This window comes from Cygnus olor, chromosome 5, assembly GCF_009769625.2.
Source record: "Cygnus olor isolate bCygOlo1 chromosome 5, bCygOlo1.pri.v2, whole genome shotgun sequence".
Taxonomy (NCBI): Eukaryota; Metazoa; Chordata; class Aves; order Anseriformes; family Anatidae; genus Cygnus; species Cygnus olor.
The window spans coordinates 36,557,684-36,578,153 of NC_049173.1; the positions used below are offsets into that span (position 1 = coordinate 36,557,684).

The following is a 20,470-nucleotide window of genomic DNA, read 5'->3' on the forward strand; positions in this document are numbered from 1 at the left end:
ATTTAGGATTTAGTACCTTTTCACAAAGTCACAGAATGTTTGAGGTTGGGAGGGAGATCTGGGGGTCATCTGGTCCAGCCCTGCTGCTAAGGCAGGGCTACCTACAGCAGGTTGCCCAGGACCATGTCCAGGCAGCTTCTGAATACTGTGTGTTTTCTGAATAACGTGTGCGTGCCCATTGCTTCTTGTACGGTCACTGGGCGCCACTGAGTAGAGTCTGTCGTCTTTGCACTCTCCCTTCAGGTAATTATACACATTGATGAGATCCCCCTGAGCCTTCTCTTCTCCAGGCTGAACAGTCCCAGCTCTCTCAACCTTTCCTCATAGGAGAGGTGCTCCAATCCCTTCAGCATCTTGGTGGCCCTTGGACTCTCTCAAGTATGTCCATGCCTCTCTTGTACTGAGGAGCCCAGAATGAGGGACAGTACTCCAGGTGTGGCCTCACCACAGAGTAGAGAATTTGGACATATATTTTTAAAGAAATTTTAATGCAAAATGTTAATACTGATCAGAAGGGCCTTGAATGGCAAGTGCTGAAGTTCTTTAGCATTATTTTTAGGTTTTTGGCTTTCAGCTGAGCCTTTAAACAGTGGTGCTAGCAGTGCAGTGAACATAAGTCACTGCTGCTGTACCTTCAGAGTGGGTAGTAGTAGTCTAAATGCCCAGGTCATGAGGTAGCTTTTCTTTTCTCCTTTCTGATCGCCCTGCAGGAGCTTCGCACGTGGGAAGAAGAGCTGACTCGTGCTGCTGTTGAACAGAAGAACCATGAGGAGTTGCTCCGAAGGCGGGAACAGGAGCTGGCAGAGCGTGAGATTGATATCCTGGAAAGGGAGCTCAACATCATCATCCACCAGCTGTGTCAGGAGAAGCCCCGGGTGAAGAAACGCATGGGGAAGTTCAAGAAGAATCGGCTCAAGTTAAAAGATGGCAATAATATCAGCCTGCCTTCAGGTTGGTGGTGCGGGCAGTGTCAGGCGAAATGGGAGGAACAGGTGAACCTGTAGCTTTGGTGCCTCCTTTGTGCTGACACTTATGCATTAGAAAGTATTGGATGTACTTTGGGAGAAAAAATAGCTCTGGCATCAAGAAACTAAGTTTGATGCTCTTATGGCTAGCATTCCCCACGGGCAACAGTTCAAAGTGTACAGGAAAAAAAAGTGAGTTTGAGATGTTACACTGTTAGTTGAAAGACTGTATATGGCTCTGTTGTGGTTTAGCCCGGCTGGCAGTCAAACACCACACAGCCGTTCGCTCACCCTCCCCCCTCCCTCTCCGGGATGGGGGAGAGAAACGGAAAAGTGAAGTCTGTGAGTTGAGATAAAGACAGTTTATTAAGACAGGGAAAAGAATAACAACAACAATAATAATAATAATAGTATTAATAGTAATAATGTGTACGAAATAAGTGATGCGCAATGCAATTGCTCACCACCCGTTGACCGATGCCCAGCCTATCCCCGAGCAGCCGGCCCCCCCTCCACCCCGGCTAGCCACCCCTATATATTGTTCAGCATGACGCCAGATGGTATGGAATACCCCTTTGGCCAGTTTGGGTCAGCTGTCCTGGGTCTGTCCCCTCCCAGCTCCTGCTGCATCCCTAGCCTGCTCGCTAGCAGGACAGAGAGAGGCTGAAAAGTCCTTGGCTTGGTGTAAGCACTGCTCTACAACAATTAAAACATCAGCATGTTATCAGCGCTCTTCTCATTCTAATCCAAAACATAGCACCCTGCCAGCTACTAGGAGGAAAATTAACTCTGTCGTAACTGAAACCAGGACAGGCTCATAGCAAAAATTTTGGTGTTGCAGTTTAGCATGTTACTGCTCAAAATGATCAGTTTAATAAAGATTGTACCTTTTTAAAAAAAAAAATGTTGCTGCTCTGGGAATATTTTACAAAATGCAGCAGAAACCGTAAGCTACTGGATTTTTTGCTGCAGGAATCTGAAAAAAAAAGTCAAAAAAACATGGTGATAGCTGTGAGACCACAGCACTACACAGCTAGTTCATATGTGAACTCAAGTTAACACAAAAGTGATCTCTAATACAACCCTGAAAGAAGTGTTAACTACTGGTGAGGTGTCTGGGATGTCAGAGCGTCTTCATGAATGTGAGCATGTCTTTGTCCCGAAGGAACTGTGTAAAAAATGGGCAGCAATTAGCTGTAAAACTTTAGTTTTACATGGGTCCTGTAAATTTCATGCTTTGAAGGTTATGATAAATGATTAATTCTTTTTTCTTATATTTAAAAAAATGTAACTGTCTTTCTGCTTATGTTTTGATTTTTTTTTTCTTTCGATTAAACAGATTTCCAGCATAAATTCACTGTGCAGGCTTCTCCAACGATGGATAAAAGGAAAAGCTTGATCAGTAGCTGCTCCAGCCCTCCTGCAAGTCCTACCATTATTCCCAGACTCAGGGCCATACAGTGTAAGGAGCTCAATGTAGTATTGAATTTGGGAAATGTGCAGTCTGTCAGCGTGGTAAGATGCCAAGATTCCATATCTAGGACAGGACTGTAAAAAATGTTCCTAAAATGTTGGCCTTGTGCCCTGCATGTATGAATTTAGAGAGAAAAATAGTGTGTGTTGGCAAGTGGGAGTGGGGAGTTGGGTTTTGTATTCTTTGGAGTCTAAGCCTCACCTGTCTTCTTGAAAGATTGCTGCTGCACTGTACAGAAAATACATTTCTTGGGTGTACAGGCTGATCTTTAAAAGACTAATTTGCAGAGTAGATCTGTGAAACATAAGTGATTAAGTTACTGATGGAAGGACAGAAAAACAAAGGATGGTTGTCATGAAAGTGGTGTTCCCATAATAACACAGAATTAGGGAGATAAATGTGTACTAGAAGTATGAAAGGAATGTTAGCTAATGTGCAGTGTTTGTATCGGCTATCATGACACTTGTGTTTCTGGTATCAAACTGGTATTTCTAAAAAAGAAACCAGTGGAGAAATAAAGCCTTAAAGCGTGTCTGCAGCAATTTGAACGGATCTGGTTGTTAGATTAGTGTTGATACATGCTGAGAATTATGTGAAAGAACCCCAAATGAACACTTTCGCTACTATTCTTCTGGCTTGTGTTCTTTGCGTTGTTTTGGGACCAACCTGTTTATCTTTTTTTTTCCCATTTTCCCACTGTTTTTCCCACTTGTTTAGTGACTCCTGCTGAAAGCAGTAAAACATGGGGACGAAACTCAGTCCTTCCAAAGGAGGAAGGAGAGGAAGAAGAGAAGAGAGGCCAGAAGAAAAAAGGGCGCACGTGGGGACCAAGCTCACTTTGTCACAAGGAGCTAGGTGCAGGAGAAGATGGGTAAGAAGAGAGGGCCTGGAATCAGACTGGTGTCCAGGTTCTGAAACTGGTTATGAGCTTACAGGCTTACAGGAGTTTTGCCTGTCTTCTTGCAAGCACTTTTCTGCTTACAGATTTGCTGTACCTGAGCTATTAGAGATCCAAAACAGAGACCCACTTTGCATTCAGTCCCTTGGTAGAGGTCCAGTACAGACCTGATGCTTTTGCTGTCTGCTATTACCTTATGTCTATTTTTAAGCAGTAGAACTTCCTTTTACGCAGCTCCTTAGCTGTGTAAAACTATTTCTTTTCTGGATTTTCTTTATTTTCAGGCTCAACTTACTGTAATTTCGTATCATGTCTGCAAATATTTATTTTACAATTCTCAACTATAATTTTTAAAAAGATTTTCCATGATGCTGTTTAAAAAGTATCTGTAGAGCCAGTCAAACATTGTCTTTTCCAGCTTTTTTAAAGGACACATGTACCTTGAGTGAATACATATCTGCAGAAAATCACTTTTAGGACATGAGTTGCACCTGGCCCTTTTCTATAGATTCTTGTTCTATGGCACCTTTTTTTTTCTGTGAATTATTTCTACCCGTCCTCAGATTATTGCTGAAATGCTGCTCAAAACAGAGGAATATTTTAATGATCTAAGACCCATGAGAGGTTTGAATGCCTCATGATTTTTAGCAGAACTTGAAGCTTTTTCCACTGCTAAATTGATTGACTTTTTCCATACTTTTAGCAGGGAAAATAAGATAACTAAGAATCTTTTCTTTAATATTGTGTGTTCAGGTGTGAAACTCCTAGCAAACAGATGTTTATATAATGTATCACCGCTGCAGTATTCTTCAGGAGGGCCTAAATCTAAGCATTCAGTGCTCAAGAGACATTAGGATAATGCCCTCAATAATAGGCTTTAACTTTTGGTTAGCCTTGAAGTGGTCATGCAGTTGGACTAGAGGATCTTTGAAGGTCCCTTCTAACTGAACTGCTTTATTCTATTCCAGTGACACTAAATCACATTCTTCATTCAAAACACTCTTGACATGTGTTAACAGGGCAATGTGGAGGAAGCTTCTTTGGCTGCTGCCTGTACTTTATCTGTACTGTAGACAGAGCATTGCATTCTTCAGAATTAAAGCATGCCATATTTTACAGTCATTAATTATTCAAAAAAATATAAAAGGTCAGGAGACTACTGAAGCTGGTAGAGAAACACTTCAGCCTTGAAGTGTTTTAGGAATTAGGGTAATAAATCTTTTATTCTGTTTTTCTGTTCCTTTCTGTGCAGTCTGAAGAACTGAATTGCTTTCGAGCAGAGACAGCTGGAAAGGAGTTACATGCTAACTATGGCTGCTCTTAAAATTATCCTGTTCTCTTGAAAACTGTGGTGATCACCACCTTTTCCAGGAAGGCATTGTAAGGCCATTGCATTTTGCAAAGTATCTGAAATATGATAGCGTTACTGAGAGGGCAGTGTGGTTAACATACAATGAACTACAGCTTCTCACTGAGAACATGCCAGACTGCAGATTATTGAAAAGGAATAGGGTTGCAGTAAATGTTAGTACCTTGGTCGATAGAGTGCTTGCTATTCTTATTTTTTTTTTAAGTCTGATCTGGGAGAACAGGGATTAAAAAAAAAAAGTTAATTGAAGAGCTAAACTTAGCATAGAAAAGTCCAGTGTAAGCTTTCCCCATGACACTGCTGGTAACAGCAGTGCTGCTGTTCCATCTGCTTATGCAACTTTGATGAAGCCAACTTGAATCTTCATCTTTACCATCCCTTTCAATGTATTTTCCATAGGATGTAATCAAAAGTTTAGGCAGGAATTACACTATAGCAATTGCTGTGAAATTCTCTAGCATGAGTTAATTTACCTATAATTAAGTAAAGCTAGTCACGAATTGATTAGAGTCATTATTCACCCTCTGCATTTATCTTTGAGCATAAGAAGTATATACAGCAGCAGAAAGTTGTAGCATATTCTCAAGGATATCCTCTGCACAGGTCTTCAGGGTCTCCTGGTAGTGTTTTATCACATAGCTGAGTGTAGTGTGGAGGGAATAAATTGCAAAATTGTAAAATCATGTGGCTCGTCTTTCTCAACAAGTAGGATTCAGTACTGTGCTGTCTGGGTTCAAGTTCATAGCAGGGTACTACATATGCCAGAATGATTAATGTTGGGAAAATGATGAACTTTTTTGAGACAGGTGAGAACTGTATGGGCTGCTTTTTGTGAAATCTAAAACTATTCCGGAATATTGGAAGCAGCGAGAACTTTTGAAAAGTAATGTCTATAGAACGGTGATCAACCAGCTGAACATGTGTTGAATCAAGCTTAAACCTTGTGACCTTGCTATAGTAATATAGTTTGTCTGATGACAAGCATGGCTTTCCAGTTAGGTAGAGAATAGAGGAAAAAACACATACTGAGTATGTATAACCTTGAAATCCTGGCACGGAAGTCATCTTAGACATGCAGAATGATTCTTGTGAAAAATGAGAATCATGAGAGAGTTCATTACAATCCTTCCCTTACAGAGAAAGGAGGATATGAGCATATACAAGCTGTCTCTTTTCAAAGAACAACACAAGTTAGTCATGTGGCTAGAAGAGGTTTCTCCTACTAATTTTTCAGTTCTTTCAGTAACAAAGAGATGCTATGGTATGTCCAGTTGGGATCATTCAGACTATCCACAGATATTTTTGTCTCCTTTCACTTCAAGTTCTGACTGCCCGAAGTGCTTTTTAGGCTTTTCGCCAACACTGACGTGTTTCACGTTGGAGTTTGTAGAAAGGCACCATAGATATCCCAGTTCAGAGAACCTTAATAACCGAAGAAGAAAATGTTGTTGACTTGTTGATGTGTCAAAAAATCATGCAGCTTACTGTGTTTTTTTCTGATGTCATGAAAGTATTGCAGGGAACAAATAGGATGGTGATAATGAAGATCTATGAATGGGGACTACTAATAAGCTCAGGTGCAAAGTAAAATTCCTTTAAACTCTGATGACTTGAAAGCAGGGATTTATTTTGTGTTTTTTTTTGTTTGTTTTGGTTTGATTTTTTGGTCTATAACTAAAAAGCAATGGCATGATATATGGTGTTTAGTTACCTATTTTTCCATAATCTGCAGCTTATGCTTTTAACTGCCTGTACTTCAATGCAGTGTTTCCTTTAAAGGAAAAGTGTTGGGTCTTATAATATAGATGCATCTAAGTCTGCTGTTTTACTGACTTCGGTGTATTGCATTCCCATTAAGTTATCTTTGATTTTCATCGTTTATTTGTGTTTCACGTGGAAATGTTTTTGTAGATATTTTTTCCCTCCTCCTGCTGAGCACTTTTTGTACCTGTCATAGTAGGTTTGCCTTGATTTAAAATGAAAATATCTAATTTCTGTAGTGGTGCTTTGTATTATTCTTAATTCTTAGCTGTTGTTTAGCATAGCGACCAGAAGATCTCTGCTGATATTACAAACGAGGGAGGTGTTGTAAAATGCCTTGCTATGGGAGGACCTTAAATCTATGTAATTAAGGTAGATACATGCATGACCTAAGTAGAGCAGTAGAGAATATAGAAGGAAGGAATGAAAGGTTATTGTCAGCATTGTACATTTTATCCTGTCTTTCTGTTATTTCAGTCTAAAAGCTCTGGTAGAAGGATACAAACAGTGGTCATCCAGTGCACCAAACCTAGGGAAAATCCAGAGAACTGCACCTGCTTTTCCAGGATTCACCAGCTTAGCGGAGATGGGTAAAGGATTTCCCTGGACTTGTTACTCTCATCTCCACTTCCGTTCACATTTGAATGAACTTTCCATTTCCTGACCTTTACCTGATATCTTACAGCAGTATTTTCATTTTGGTGGCATCTGGCTTTTCTTTATTCTGTGTGAAATAACTTTCTCCTTCTGGATTTTCTGTTTGTTCATCTCTGTTCTTGCATTTCTTATCTGTCAAGCTAACAAGCTTCTCTTAATTCCCTCTTAACTCCATGTTACCTTTCAACTCCTTTCCTGTTAATATTTAGGTGAGCAGTATGGTTACACCTTTACTTGCTGGGAGAGATCCTTATCATTTTCCTACCTGTTCACTCCTGACTCCCAAACATATAAACTTTAGAAATAACTGAAATGTAGATTTCTTCTCATATGCTGTTCCTTAATTGATCCTGAACAGATCAGCATGCCAGTAACTTCCACTATGATAGCGTTTTCCAGCTACTTGGCTACTTGTCTCGGCTTACCTGTTTGGAGACAGTAGTTTGTGTTTGGCAGTTAGTGAATGATGCTTGTGATGAGAAGGATGGTTGCATCTTCTGAAAAGATGTTTCTCTTATGTATTTGTAAGACAGGAAATTTTGCCCGTGAATCTTATATCAATGCGAAGTATTTCTTGTGTTTGCTTTTCAGATGATGAAGACAGCGAATGTCTTAATGGGGAGGGCAAAGTGCACCCTTCACCTGGGCACAACCAGTCATACCTCTGCATCCCATTTCAGAAGAATGAAGACTGGGATGGGCCTTCTAGTGATGCCAATGATGAGTCCACCCCTGTGAACTCTGCTACTAGCACCCCACAGCTAACACCCACCAACAGCCTCAAACGTAGTGGCTCCCACCACAAACGGTGCGAGATTGCCTTGCTTGGCTGTGGAGCGGTGCTGGCTGCTGCAGGCCTGGGGTTTGATCTGCTAGAAGCAGGGAAGTGTCAGCTGCTGATTGAAGAGGAGCCAGAGCCACCCAAGGAGGAGAAGAAAAAGCGTGATAGCATTTTCCAGCGAGCTGGACGCCCACGCAGGAGCACTAGCCCACCTTCCCGAAAAATCTTCAAAAAAGATGAGCCCATGTTGTTGCTAGGCGAGCCATCCACATCCCTCACCCTTCTTTCCCTGTCTTCCATTTCTGAATGTAATTCCACCCGGTCCCTGCTGCGCTCAGACAGTGATGAGATTGTGGTGTATGAAATGCCTGTCAGCCCTGTGACGGTCAAGGCTCCCTTGCCAGCCATTAACAACCCATTAGTCAATGTCCAGATTGAGAGGTTCAAACAAGACCCCAACCAGTCCCTGACTCCCACGCATGTGACGGTCTCTTCCCACACCCAGCAAGGCGGGCACAGGCGCACACCTTCTGATGGGGCCATCAAAGGGACTGGACTAGTTGTCAATGGGTGCCCAACCAGTGGATGCCCTTCCAGTAGCTGTTTAACTGGAGCACTGGGAGCAGGTAGGTTTTCAGCCATCTTCCTTTTCCTCTTCAGAAGAAGGGCCCAAACAGTATAATTACAAGTTAGGAAGTAAACGTGTTGCTTATACAGCATCTGTGGTGATGGCCAGTTCACAAGAAGGGCTTGTGGATGCTGTCTTTACACAAATAATGAATGGGGTAATGCAGTAACAATCTGTTCCATTATCTCTACACCAATGAACTCTGCTTCACAATGCTGTGAGGTAGAGTATGTTGTTTCTTAGACAAAGATGATATCAAGGTACAACTGCTGTTCATTTTTAGAAGTTCCTCAGAATTCCATCTGTTGCCTTTATACACTTGTTTGTATTGGTGTTACAATTTCAAAGCAAATTCTAATCCTTACGGCAGTGAAGACTGAATCTCTTAAAGTAGTGTGGGGCTGAGCCACTGTTGCTCTTACTGCTTTGCAAGCAAGAGGGATTTTCCTAGGTAGGTAGTGTTCTGCTTGTTGCAGTCTTTAGGAGTGGCTGTGACTTGATAAGTTAATAAATGCTTTCCTGTTTTTCTGCCCTAGTAATTTAGGGAAAAAGAGGACTAGAATATGAAATTAAAGCCTGATTTAATTAGACTTTTCCCAATGGTAGAACAAAATATGAGGTTGTCTGTTGAAAGGCAGTCTGCAGTAAAATGTGGGTTAATGCAGCTGAGAACACTTATTAAAATACTAATGAAAGTTTATCTTGTGTTTTAAAAACAACCAAACAAAACCAGGAAGTGTCCACAGTAGATTTTGTTAAATGACTCTTCCAGGGAATTTGTCCAGCTCACTGCAAACAGGTGTCGCACATCCTGCTGTGCAAGTGTCTCCCTGATCCATTCAAGCCATTAACGGTAATGTACCCTCCAAAGGATTTGGAGAGTCCTCACCTCTGATAGGAGGCCAAATCCATGCTCTCCAGTCTGAGGATGAAGAAAACAAATCAGGAACGAACAAAATACTTTGCCTATGCTAGGCAAATGAAACAGGTGTTCCACAATGTGTTGAGAATGATGTAGGAATAAAGAAACCAGTTATTCGCTTCAATCTTGAAGATGTGGAGGTTGTAGATTCTGAATGGAGGCTTTCTGCTTTCAGAATATTTTCACAGTGTACATACAATAAGATCTGTTGGAACCTTTTAGCAGTGACATCTAACATGTTTCCCTCTTCTTTCACCTTCTCCGTTTTGGATAGGTGTATTAAAAACACCTAGTCCAAGTAGAGATCCAAATGAGGTCCCTCGCCTGCCAGACCCCAACCTTGTTTTTCCTCCAACCCCGAGACGATGGAATGCACAGCAGGACCCCACACTGGAAAGACCCAAGACGTTGGAGTTCCTGCCTCGGCCTCGTCCCGCAGCCAGCCGACAGCGGCTTGATCCCTGGTGGTTTGTGTCACCCAGCAATGCCAAGGGTGAATCTTCTGCCAACAGTTCAAGTACTGACACTCCGAGCAATCTGGACTCTTGTTTTGCGAGTAGCAGCAGCACTGTGGAAGAGAGACCCGGACTTCCTGCACTGCTTCCTTTCCAGGTGGGTCTTCCTGTAGAGGAGCGGACACTGTTGGACATAGATGCTGAGGGGCAGAGCCAGGACAGCACCATTCCGCTATGCAGAAGTGAACTTAACACACACAAAGCTGCAGCATATGAACTCAAGCAAGAATTCTGGTCTTAGTATGAAATCCACTGGGGACAGTAAGCCTCTCTAAATTCACTCCTACTTTTTGCACTGAGAATGCACTTTGAAGACAGATGAGATGGAGGGATGCTACAGAGATCATATGGTGCTGCCTCTGCTGAAGATGTTGTTCGACTGCCTGATTGTTGTCTGCAGTTGGATGTAACTTAGCAACTCAAAGCTGCTGACCTTTGCTGTGGGGTTTTTCTGTAGTCTTCCCTGTCCTCTTACTGTAGTTTGTATCTGCAGTAAGCTAAAATTATCATATCAAAGTCTTTGTTACTGACCTTATAGGATTTGGCACTTGCAGTAAGTATACTGGTATCTATCCTGGTATTAATCAGTATTTTCAAAACTCAAGTACTATAATACAGCAGACACCAGTGTTTATTTTCCCAAAGATTCCAGGCCAGAAACAAGTTGTTATCTGGAGACTACCTTCTCTAAAATGTATCATTAGAAAGGCCTGGAAATCGTGGTGTCCCCACTGAAGGAGCAGAAATAATTATCTTACACTTGCTTGCCCCATTTTGCTCATGTGCTAGTGCAAGGTGGAACAGATTGCTGAGGAAGGGCATGGCATCTCCATTGATGGAGGTCTTTGAGAACAGTCTAGGCTGTTGGGAATGAGTAGATAAGTTGATCCTGGCTTCAAGGTGGGGTGTGTGGACTTTGATCTCTTGAGGTCCCTCTCAGCCCTATTTTTCCATGACCCTTTGCTTTCAAAATGATGAAGGGGAATAGTATGACCATTCACTCTAGCTTGCTTTTTTGTTTTGAGCTTTAGTTCCATCAGCCTCCTTTTTTTTTCCCCCCTATATCGCAGGCTCATAGTCAAGCTGCCTCAGCTTTGGGAAGGGAATTGGCAGGAACTCTTTCTTTAAAGCTGTGTTGGCTTGCAGAAGTAAGTTATGTCCCCTCTTTCTTTTTTTCTTCCTCTTCTTCCTCCTTTCTTACTCTTTTTAAGGAGTGGCCCTTGAAACCCAAGACTGCTCTTGTGCACACTGATATTTGTTGAAGGCTCTTTTGAAATTGAGACTTGTGTTGTTAGTAGTTGGATTGTGCAAATAGGAATCAGAACATCTGGATTCTGTCTCATTTAGTTGCTGACTCACTGTGTGACCTTGGGCAAATAATGTAACCTCTCCGTGCCTGAATTTCCCCATCTGTAAATAATAGGGTTAATACCTACCTCACGGGGGGGGGATGGGACCTATGTAATTTGTATAAAGTCCTTTGACATCTTTGCGTGGAAGGCATTATAGACATGTAAAACATTTTTGTTTAAATCTGTAAAAACTCCTAACTCTGGACAAGTAACAGACCCCTCTCTTGCAGGAGGAAGTCACACAACTAAGGTGTGCCTATGATCACAGTTTTCTTTAGAGACTGCAAGTGTGTCTGTGCCCAACAAGTCTATCTTACAGCTTTAATGAGAGCTTCACTCTTGCCCAGTTTCAGCATTATACGTTAGGGATGTGGCCTTTACGTGAGATTATTAGGGTAGTCTGCTTTATTGCAGGGTACAGCATATCTGTTTAGTTTTTTGTACAGATCTCTGCTCATTCTGCTAATCTGCTAACCATTTGGGTGCAAATGACTGACTTCATGGTGCTGCCAGTGTTGCGCTCACCCGGTTAGGGAAGTCTAGCCCTGTAGTGCAGGCAGTGTAGCTGAAGGCTTTCTTGCAGCAGCACAGACAACATGATTGTTCAGATGTTTGCAACCTTATGTTAAAAACCAGCATGCGTGGGGAAATGCTGTCTTTAGTTGTTTTTTTGATTCTGTCTGAGGGCTAAACCCAGCATGTTGCCATTGGTCAAGTGCACCCTTTTATCAAGCAAATACAGTATGTTACCACAGAGAAAAGTCACATTTCTTTGCTCATCTCATTCCATGAAACTTATTTAATGGCAGAATTACTCTTTGCCTATTCGATTGAATGATCCAGAGTTAGCCTAGATGATGTTACAATGGCAGCTGAAGCTGGATGGACTGCTGACTGCGTAGGCAAGGTACTCTGGTGTGGGGCTAAGAAACTTTAAAAAGAAAACTTACATTTCTGGCACTTGTGTTAAACATTGGCCTTTAGCATTTTGGGTTTCTTAAACATGAGAGCGGGGAACCCCACAAACAGGTGATTAATTTCCATTGTGCTATAGAAACAAACTCAAGGAAAGAAGCCTGGTCAGAAGTTGGGTCAGAGGGACTTAAAGCAAGAGATTAAAACTACCGAGTTCTCATGGTCTCCCTTATCCTTCTAGAAAGTCTGAAGCAAAACTGGATCAGCTGTTCTGAAGAGTTATACTTTCTGTGCAAAAAGTGTCACTACAAAAGTCATAGGAAGCAGCCTCTGCTCTCCAAAGACATCATCTGGAATAGCTCTTTTGCGTAGGAAAGTTAAAGAAGAAACAAAATCCTTTCCTTCTCTCTCACTTCTAGATAATCACTTGGTGAAGGTGGTGTGTAGCTAACCTGTTAGAAGTATTTTGTTCCAAAGAGCATCTTCCCTAACACCAAAGGGACAGCAAAGGAACTGAGTGGGCAAGCTGACATAGAATTTAAGGATCCAGATTAGGGTTTCCAGTTTAGATATTCCATATTACAGAGCTGCCAGAAAGATTGGGTAGGACCATAATGCTTTCCAAATGTTCCTTGGATGCAATTATCTTAATTGAATCTAGCATGTGAAATAAAACAAGGTAGTCTCTTCGAGCATCGACCCATAAATGAGTCTTCCATCTGTGATCGGTCCCTGGACTAGCCTGAGGTATCAGGCACGAGGTGTCTGTTGTAAAACATAGCTGTAGTCTTTAGCAAGTGGTGGGATATTCTCTGACAGGCAGAGGGCTCTCAAGGCAAAGAGTTGTCAGGTATTTACTGTATGCATCCTGAAAGCTGAGGCCGTGTGCATGTTAAAGCCAGGCAGAACCTTTCCCTATATCCATCTTGGCATGACATCCTGGCTTGATTTCTCTCCTGCCTTAATCTGTTTGTTATTTTTCCATCCCAGCTGTGGGTGCCGAGGTTCCCCAAATCCCCAAAAGAGTGCTTCACTATAGTCCGCTAGGTACTGAGAAGAAACGAGCCAGTCAGGAAGCTCAGATCTCTTTTTTACTGGTTATTAGTATTCCTGTTTCTCAGTGAGACGAAAGTTTCGTTATTGACATACCTTTCTAGCAGTGTTCTTGAGAAAGATGGTGAAAATCTTGCTATAAAAATAAATGTATTTTTTCTTTAAATACCTGAATAAGTTGCACTTTTTTGCTAAGAAGCAGAAAAGGAGAACACAAGATCACGAAACCACTGAGCAGTTTAAAACAATGAGAAGAGAATGGAATAAAATGTGTTAAAGTAATTACAGGGCTCACAAAGAGGAAATGACATTTTGTAACTGATACTAAGAGTAGTAAGATTGTTGCTGTGAAAAAAATTGAGTTTGGAAATACATATGTATTTTCTTTAAAATAGTTGGCTGGCAATATATGTCACTAATTTATGTAACTGATTTAGGAATTTAGAATATTTTTGCCAACCCTTCAAAATACGCCATCCCTGTATTCTGTTTTTCCTGTAAAATTGAGGGGAAAGCACAGATGTAGCGACAATGCAAAAAAATACATTTTTTTTTTTACTAAATTTCTACTGGTTTCACAGAAATTGAATGTGGGACATGTAGAGAGAAGAAAGCTTTTGTGTCAAAACTAAGGCGGTAATAGTTATGGATTTTTTGTAATATTGTTGCTTCCTATGGACTGCACAATGCTCTGTTTTGCCATCAAGGAGGTCTCATCTCCTTTGATCCTTTTCAGAGGTGCAAATGTAACTTTTTATAGGTATCTTTTTTCCTTCAGATTATTATTGCAGTGGGTTGATATTCAGTATGGGGCAGGGAACCTCAATGAAAATATTCTTTTTGTAATGGTTTTCTAACAAAATGAGTATTTTCAAAGTGAATTTTTCATTATTGATGTGGAAAGACCTGTTCTGGTTTGGTATGCTTTTATGATGAAGTATTTTTCTGTACCTCTAGGAACGGGAGTAGTTGCCTTCCTCTTCATAGCATGCTGTTATCTTAAGACTTTATGGACAATACTGCGTAGAGATGTTACTTCGATTGTCATGAAACTGGATACCTCTCATTCTGTTGAAGGTGAGGCAGTAATGATTGAGTAGAGAAAGGTCTTTACCATCTGGAGTGTTTTATTAAGGAGAAAATGACAGGAAACCTCCTAACATGAGCCACCTTTCTATCTTTTACCTAACTTTTATTTGAAACTTAATTCATCTCTGTGGGATGAATATGGGAACTGGAGACCCATTAGCTGTATAGAACCAAACTTAATACAATATCCCCAAATTCAGTGTTAGCTTGTTACTTTTGTAAGTAATTTTAAGCTAGTATCAATGTTGTTTTTTTTTCTTTGGGTTTTTTTGAAACCTTTCCTCTTGGAAAATGATGCTTATTGCTTTCTAAGCTTTTCCATGCATTTTGGAACTACTCTTAATAACTCTTCAACTCTGTGGCAAATAGGAAGTTATATCTTGCAGTGATATAGGTCCTTCTTTCAGCTTCAGTTTTTTCAACATGAAACAAGGAAACCTATATTTGGAAATGAAGATATCTGATCCCTGTTGCTACAGGATAGTTGCTTTGCTTCAGTATTTATAACTCGCTTAAGGCTATAATTTGGGTAAAACAGGATACTAACTGTGAGGGGAGAGGCATGTGTTAAAATACAGTTGCAAACCAGCAATAAGTACAGCGTGTATGTTCAAACAGAACCAAAACACACTCATGCTGTCATAGAGGACAACGTTAAGGTTTCCTAAACCTTTGGTTCATTATATAATTAAGATATCTTTAAGAAATAATGTCTTCCTGTGTTTTTCTTTTAAGTTTACTATGGTAAGATTAGAATAAGGTGGTTGGCACAGCCAGTGGTCTTGTATCTAGCTGGAGAGAAGGTATTTTTAATCAGATGTTTATCATTTTTCTATTTCTGTATCCAGTATTGTGGTTTAGATTTTCCTTTTTTGTTGTGGTTAGCAAACAAAAGAGTCTTAAGAAGAACTTGTGTTTGTTTCCTCAGCTCTGCTTTCACAGTTTCACAAAACAATACTGAAATGCATTTATAGCTTATTTTGCTGCTCCCTCTTATGAACACACTAGTAGAATGGCACATGCTGCAGTGTTAATGTGCATTTGCTTTTGTTTTTTCTCTTGCTCAGCTTTTTTAAGCAGCTTTGCCATTGGTCATAGATGAATACAGCTTCTGAAATCGCCTACATCAGCTTTATTTTTGTATTTTAAAAACATTCATTCCCAAGCTAAGAAGCATGTGCTTGATTATAAGGTAATTTCCCACTGGTGACTGGGTGGTGGATCTCATGTAGCTACCAGACGACTTCTTGTTCCTTCCTAACAAGTATCCTTTTTTTTTTTCCACTAGAAAATCTTCAGCACTTCATCAGTGTTGTATACAAGAAACATGTTTCACCTCTTTCTGTACATGAATTAAAAAAAAAAAAAAAACTTTTTTGTTTGGTTCCAAATGACCAGGAACAGCATTTTCCTACTGAGTGTTGCTTTTTGGGCTGGTCTTTCTTAAGCCTGTGAATCACCTATGTGTATTTTAGGTGCATCCGTATTCCTAGGTGCCTTCTGTTTCACATGCATCTTTGCTAAGGCCTTAGGTTGTTTTTTTGGAGGGAACTCTTGGAATGATGTAGCTTTCAGTACTGTAGTGTTATCATACATCAGGCCAAACACCAGCACTGCAAACATTTTGTGTCCTCCCATTTGCTGACTTGTGTACACCCCTGTGGAAACAAGTGCGCTATCATTAGCTCTCCTTATCTCTTGGTTAGAATTCTAAATACGTTATTTCAGTGGCTGTCCCTATCCCGTCTTAATCAGTTATTAATTCTTGATACTGTAATATTATGGGGCCCAAGACAGAAAACAACACTTGTTTTAGGTGTTCTTTGACCTAAAACATTTTCAAGGTAGAAGCATAAAACTCAGCTGGGGGAAGTGAAGGTGGAAGTTGACAGAAAATAGCCAATACATGGGTAAAATTATTATTCTTTTGTAGTAAAACAGTCAGGATAGAGGATGCTACCTGCTTGGTAATCTCTGGGCATCATAGGTAAGTTGGGTCCTAAAGAAGAATTTGAGGATTGTGTAGTGACTTTGTTTCTGGTTGTCTTTATTTTACCCTGAGCTACCTCATTTGTAGAGATGGAGTGTGAAGAAAGGGTAAGGGTGTTGGTTTTTTTTTTTTTGGCAGGAATTGTTCTAGGTAGGCAGTTGAGGCTGGAATGATGAGAGGACAGAGGAAAACACTTGTATTTGGCTCTCTGACACTCAGATTCCTGATGGAAAAATAAAACCAGCGGTTCAGTTTGATAAGTTAAGGTTATGCTTGCTTTTACTATGTAGGTCTCCAAAATAAACAGTAAATGACAAGGCAGAGGGCATGTTTCCTGATGGTTTTCAACCCATGGAAGAGCTGAACGTCTGCAGTGTGGAAAGGTGGTAATTTCATATTGGTCACTGCTGCTGTTAAAGGTGAAAGTATGTTTTTTGAAACAGATCTTTTTATACTCTCGTATTCTTTAAGTGAACCTGTGTGCAGTCTTGTTTCCCTGTATTCACTGTTGTTTTCCTAATATATTTGATTTCAATACAGTTCTCATGTCTGAATGCTAATAATGTGCAGACAGTCCAATATAGCTAATACTAAGAAACCATGACACGTTTTTAGTGTGTAATATAGTGGATTTATAAGCTTGAAGTGGGCACCTGTTGGGTCTGTAGCTTATGGGTCACTCAGATGCTAGCCCAGCTAGCAAATGGAGGCTTAGACCAACCAGATCTGCAGAAGGAATGCCAAAGTTGTATTTGCTTAGAATAAGTTATGTGAAAAATAATAATGCTGAGGAAAAATGTTCCTTCATTACTCAGAAGTACTTTTCTAGGATCTTGTCCATGCTTGGAGTTTAGCTTCCAGCTAGTGAGAGCCCACATTGTTTTTAAAAGTAGTTGGCTGAAGCCCCAGCATAAGACCAGGATAAAGTATTTATTTATGCTGTTTAGGAGTGATTAGCACTGTCTCTTTGTCCTACCTTGATTGTTCCGATGTAGCATTTTCTTGAGAACAGATGCTGAGGTTGGGTAAAACTAACCTTCTTGCCTTGAAGCAAGAGAGGGGAGAGACACGGGTCTGAGAAAGAAGAAACATTGCTCTAGCCATGTCCTAATGCTTTTCCCTCTCTTAGTAGCAGAGGTTATAATGGAGCAGAAAGACGTACCAGTGCTTTTTCAGGCTTCATTGATAAGAATGCTGCTAACATGAGATTTCAGTATATAAACAAGTTCTTTGGGAACCCTTGTAATTGTTTTCTTGTCATTGAGTTTCAAAACAAATGGGGTCTCTGATTAGTGTTTGGCTTAGCTCAGTTGCACGCTGATCTTCTTGAGTTTAACTGCAGTTGGAGGAGAACTGAGCTTTTTCCTTGGGTTCTTCTGGAATTTCATAGATGTGGCCGCTTCTCAACTTGGGGGTAAGGTATTGGGATGTTTCTTCCCAGGCACAGTTTGTATCACAAAATGAGTTCTCTTGATTGATTGCCCAGATATTCATAGTCGGCTTGTATTTCTGTCTTGCATGCTTTAGTGAGCAGCTCTTAAAATGTCAACATGGTTAGCACTCGTATCTGAATAGGGCAGCTAATACCTCTGAGCTGATTTTTTCACTCTGCATCTAAAGCAGATGTTACTGCATCAGTTCTGCCATTGCTCTGTTTTCAAGGTTATCTTGGCGACCGTAACATCCAGAAATCCTAGGCTGTAAAGAACAACTCAGCAGCAAGAAAAAAAAATAAAAAAAATAGAAAGCATACCAGTGTTTGCCGGTTGAGCAGTTGAGTTTGGCCAGTGCTCTTTACAGGGAGTAAAAGCCATTTTTGTGCAGCATAAGTCCGTCTGAGAGACAGCGGAATTCCAAGTGGAGAATATACCTAGGTCTGCTTAAAATCAGTGCCCCTCATAGTTGTCAGTTTTAATAAGAAACCATGTAAAACTAAGAACATCTAGTAGTAAAAATGTGTATTTGGGGCACTGTCTTTTAACTAGAAGGGCAAGAGGCTTCAGTTCAAGGAAGCTATTCATCTCATAATTAAACATCACTGGAATCAATTGAATGTATCTGGGTCCAAATACACAAGACCCCAAGTCAGCAAAGCTATTCTAATCTGACCTGGGGTGTCTGTAGAGATTAATGGTGAAGGACCAGCCTCTATACTTTGTCAGAGGAAGTTCCCTCACAACTTTCTGGGTTTGATTGCTCTGACTTGTGTGGCCTTTCCACGCCTGCATTTGCCATGCCTGTTTGACTGCTAATTCTTACCATAAACAAGGGAAGCTTTGAGAGAATGTTCTGACACAGGAGGGAAAGAGCAATGACTTCGGCACTAGCAGATTGCTAGTTGCAAAGGGGCAATAAGTGGTGTGTGGAGGTTTTATGTACAAATGCTGGTGTTAAACCTGAGGCCTCTTCTCAGTTTTGTTTTTCCATTTCAAAAACGCATCCTTCCAGGCTGGTGGGCAGACCTGACAAGTTCGATAGTGATCAACATCCACCACCATTGTTAGGTTCTTGGGTTCTTGTTTGTCAGCTGTTGGCCCAGCATTTTGTGCTGGTGTGTATGATTTCTTTGCTATAAATGCAGAACAAGCTGGGAATTTTGGAGATATTTTGCGTGACTTAAGTTTAGAGGCTTATATGGAGTGGGGAGGGCAACAGTGGTAGAAAAATCAGGGAAACTACCTGTGCTTTTAACAATGTCTCTTCTGTGGCTTTGAAAGTCCAAGAATTTCTAAGCCAGAGAATGTATTTCCTCCCTCTTTTTATAAGCTATGTCTTTCTTTTGCCTTATTAATTGTGGATCTGCTCCTGCTTCTGTTTAAATCCAGCTGCAAAAATCAGTGACCTGACTTCCTAGGTACAATGTTGTAAGTCTGAAGAACCAGGTGAGTAGATTACTCCCAGTGTAAGATCATGCCCACGTGTCCATTCATTTGAGATATGGGATAGTTCCTGCTTGTGTTGAAATTCCTTTATGGAGCGTGTTAGGTACTTTGTAAGAAACTCCAAACTCTGCAGGACTGGGATTCATCTTACGACACTAAGTATTTCAGTCCATTTGTGGAGACCTCCTGTATGTCTTCTCTTCTGTTCATGGTGTTCAAAAGTCTGTTGCTATGGAAGTAGCACCTGAGGGTGTGTTTTGCCTGAAGAACCTGCAATGAAGCAGTTGCATTAGCAAGTGGTAATGTACCCCAGAGTTGAGTAAACTAATGGAAGCCACCGAGTTTTTCTTGTTTGTGTGATGAAATGTTGTCAAATGAAGTGATTTGTTGGAGCCTTCCTTTAACCTCTGTACAGCAGTAAGCTTAGGGGAAAATAAGATTGCATTATTTTTTAAAAAGCTTTATTTGTGACCCGGCCTTGTTGCCTCTGACCCTCTTGGGCTTAAATAGTTAAATTATATTAATGTCCAGTTTGTTTCACTGTAGGTAACACATCAACTGAATACTCTTGTGCATAATCTACTGTATCTTTCCTCTGTTCTGTGTCAATGTATTATGTGTATTTGGATTACAGTTCTTTTTTTGTATTAAATTATTTTATGTTATAGAACAATATTTAAGCAAAGCAAAGAGCTAATGAAGGTTGTTGGCGTTCTGAGATTTTTTTTCTCTTTGCTTTTTTTTGGATGTACTGTAAATTGTAAACCAAGGATGCCAAGCAGGCTTGGTTCAATGGCTAAAATTATTGTATTACAGTGTAATGCTGATCTAGGCCTTGTCTCAACACTAGAGCACACAGACTTGAATAAAACTGTTACAAAAGTGATCATCTTTAGGTCTGGAGTTCTTGTCTTTGTACTTCAGATAATTTTGAACAGGTATTTAGGAAAATGGTGTCATGACCTTGCTATGAGGAACTCATATTCTTTTCCCAGTGCCAGCACAGGTTTGTTTTTTTGCTAGTCATCTTGGTTCTGATCGGCTGTTCCAGCCCTGTTTGTGCTAAACCCCACACAGTCTAATATCAGACTTGGCACACAGCGCCTGTCTGCTAACACACTTCTAGCTCTGAACAGGGTAATTAATTGCATACCATTTTAATTAAGGTTAATATTTCTGTTCTGTTAGCTTAAGATTTTTGTACTCTGTATTTAGCATC

At 40.6% G+C, this 20,470-nt stretch overlaps 1 protein-coding gene across 10 annotated transcripts in view; it reads left to right on the forward strand.

Annotated features, from left to right (window-relative positions):
• Positions 1-20,470, forward strand: part of MAP3K9 (mitogen-activated protein kinase kinase kinase 9) — a 78,382-nt gene that overhangs the window by 38,458 nt on the left and 19,454 nt on the right. The window contains exons 6-13 of one of the 10 annotated variants that reach the window (XR_005820046.1): positions 711-951; positions 2,305-2,427; positions 3,157-3,310; positions 6,945-7,057; positions 7,716-8,531; positions 9,730-10,523; positions 14,248-14,367; positions 15,447-20,137. Coding sequence is in view for 3 of the 10 variants with exons in the window: in XM_040557497.1 (XP_040413431.1) it covers positions 711-951; positions 2,305-2,427; positions 3,157-3,310; positions 6,945-7,057; positions 7,716-8,531; positions 9,730-10,211 (1,929 nt within the window). In the remaining 7 variants the exon portion in view is untranslated. Of the gene's footprint in view, positions 1-710; positions 952-2,304; positions 2,428-3,156; positions 3,311-6,944; positions 7,058-7,715; positions 8,532-9,729; positions 20,138-20,470 lie in introns of those variants that run through there. The other 9 variants (XR_005820048.1, XR_005820049.1, XR_005820044.1 and 6 more) reach the window with 9 other exon arrangements.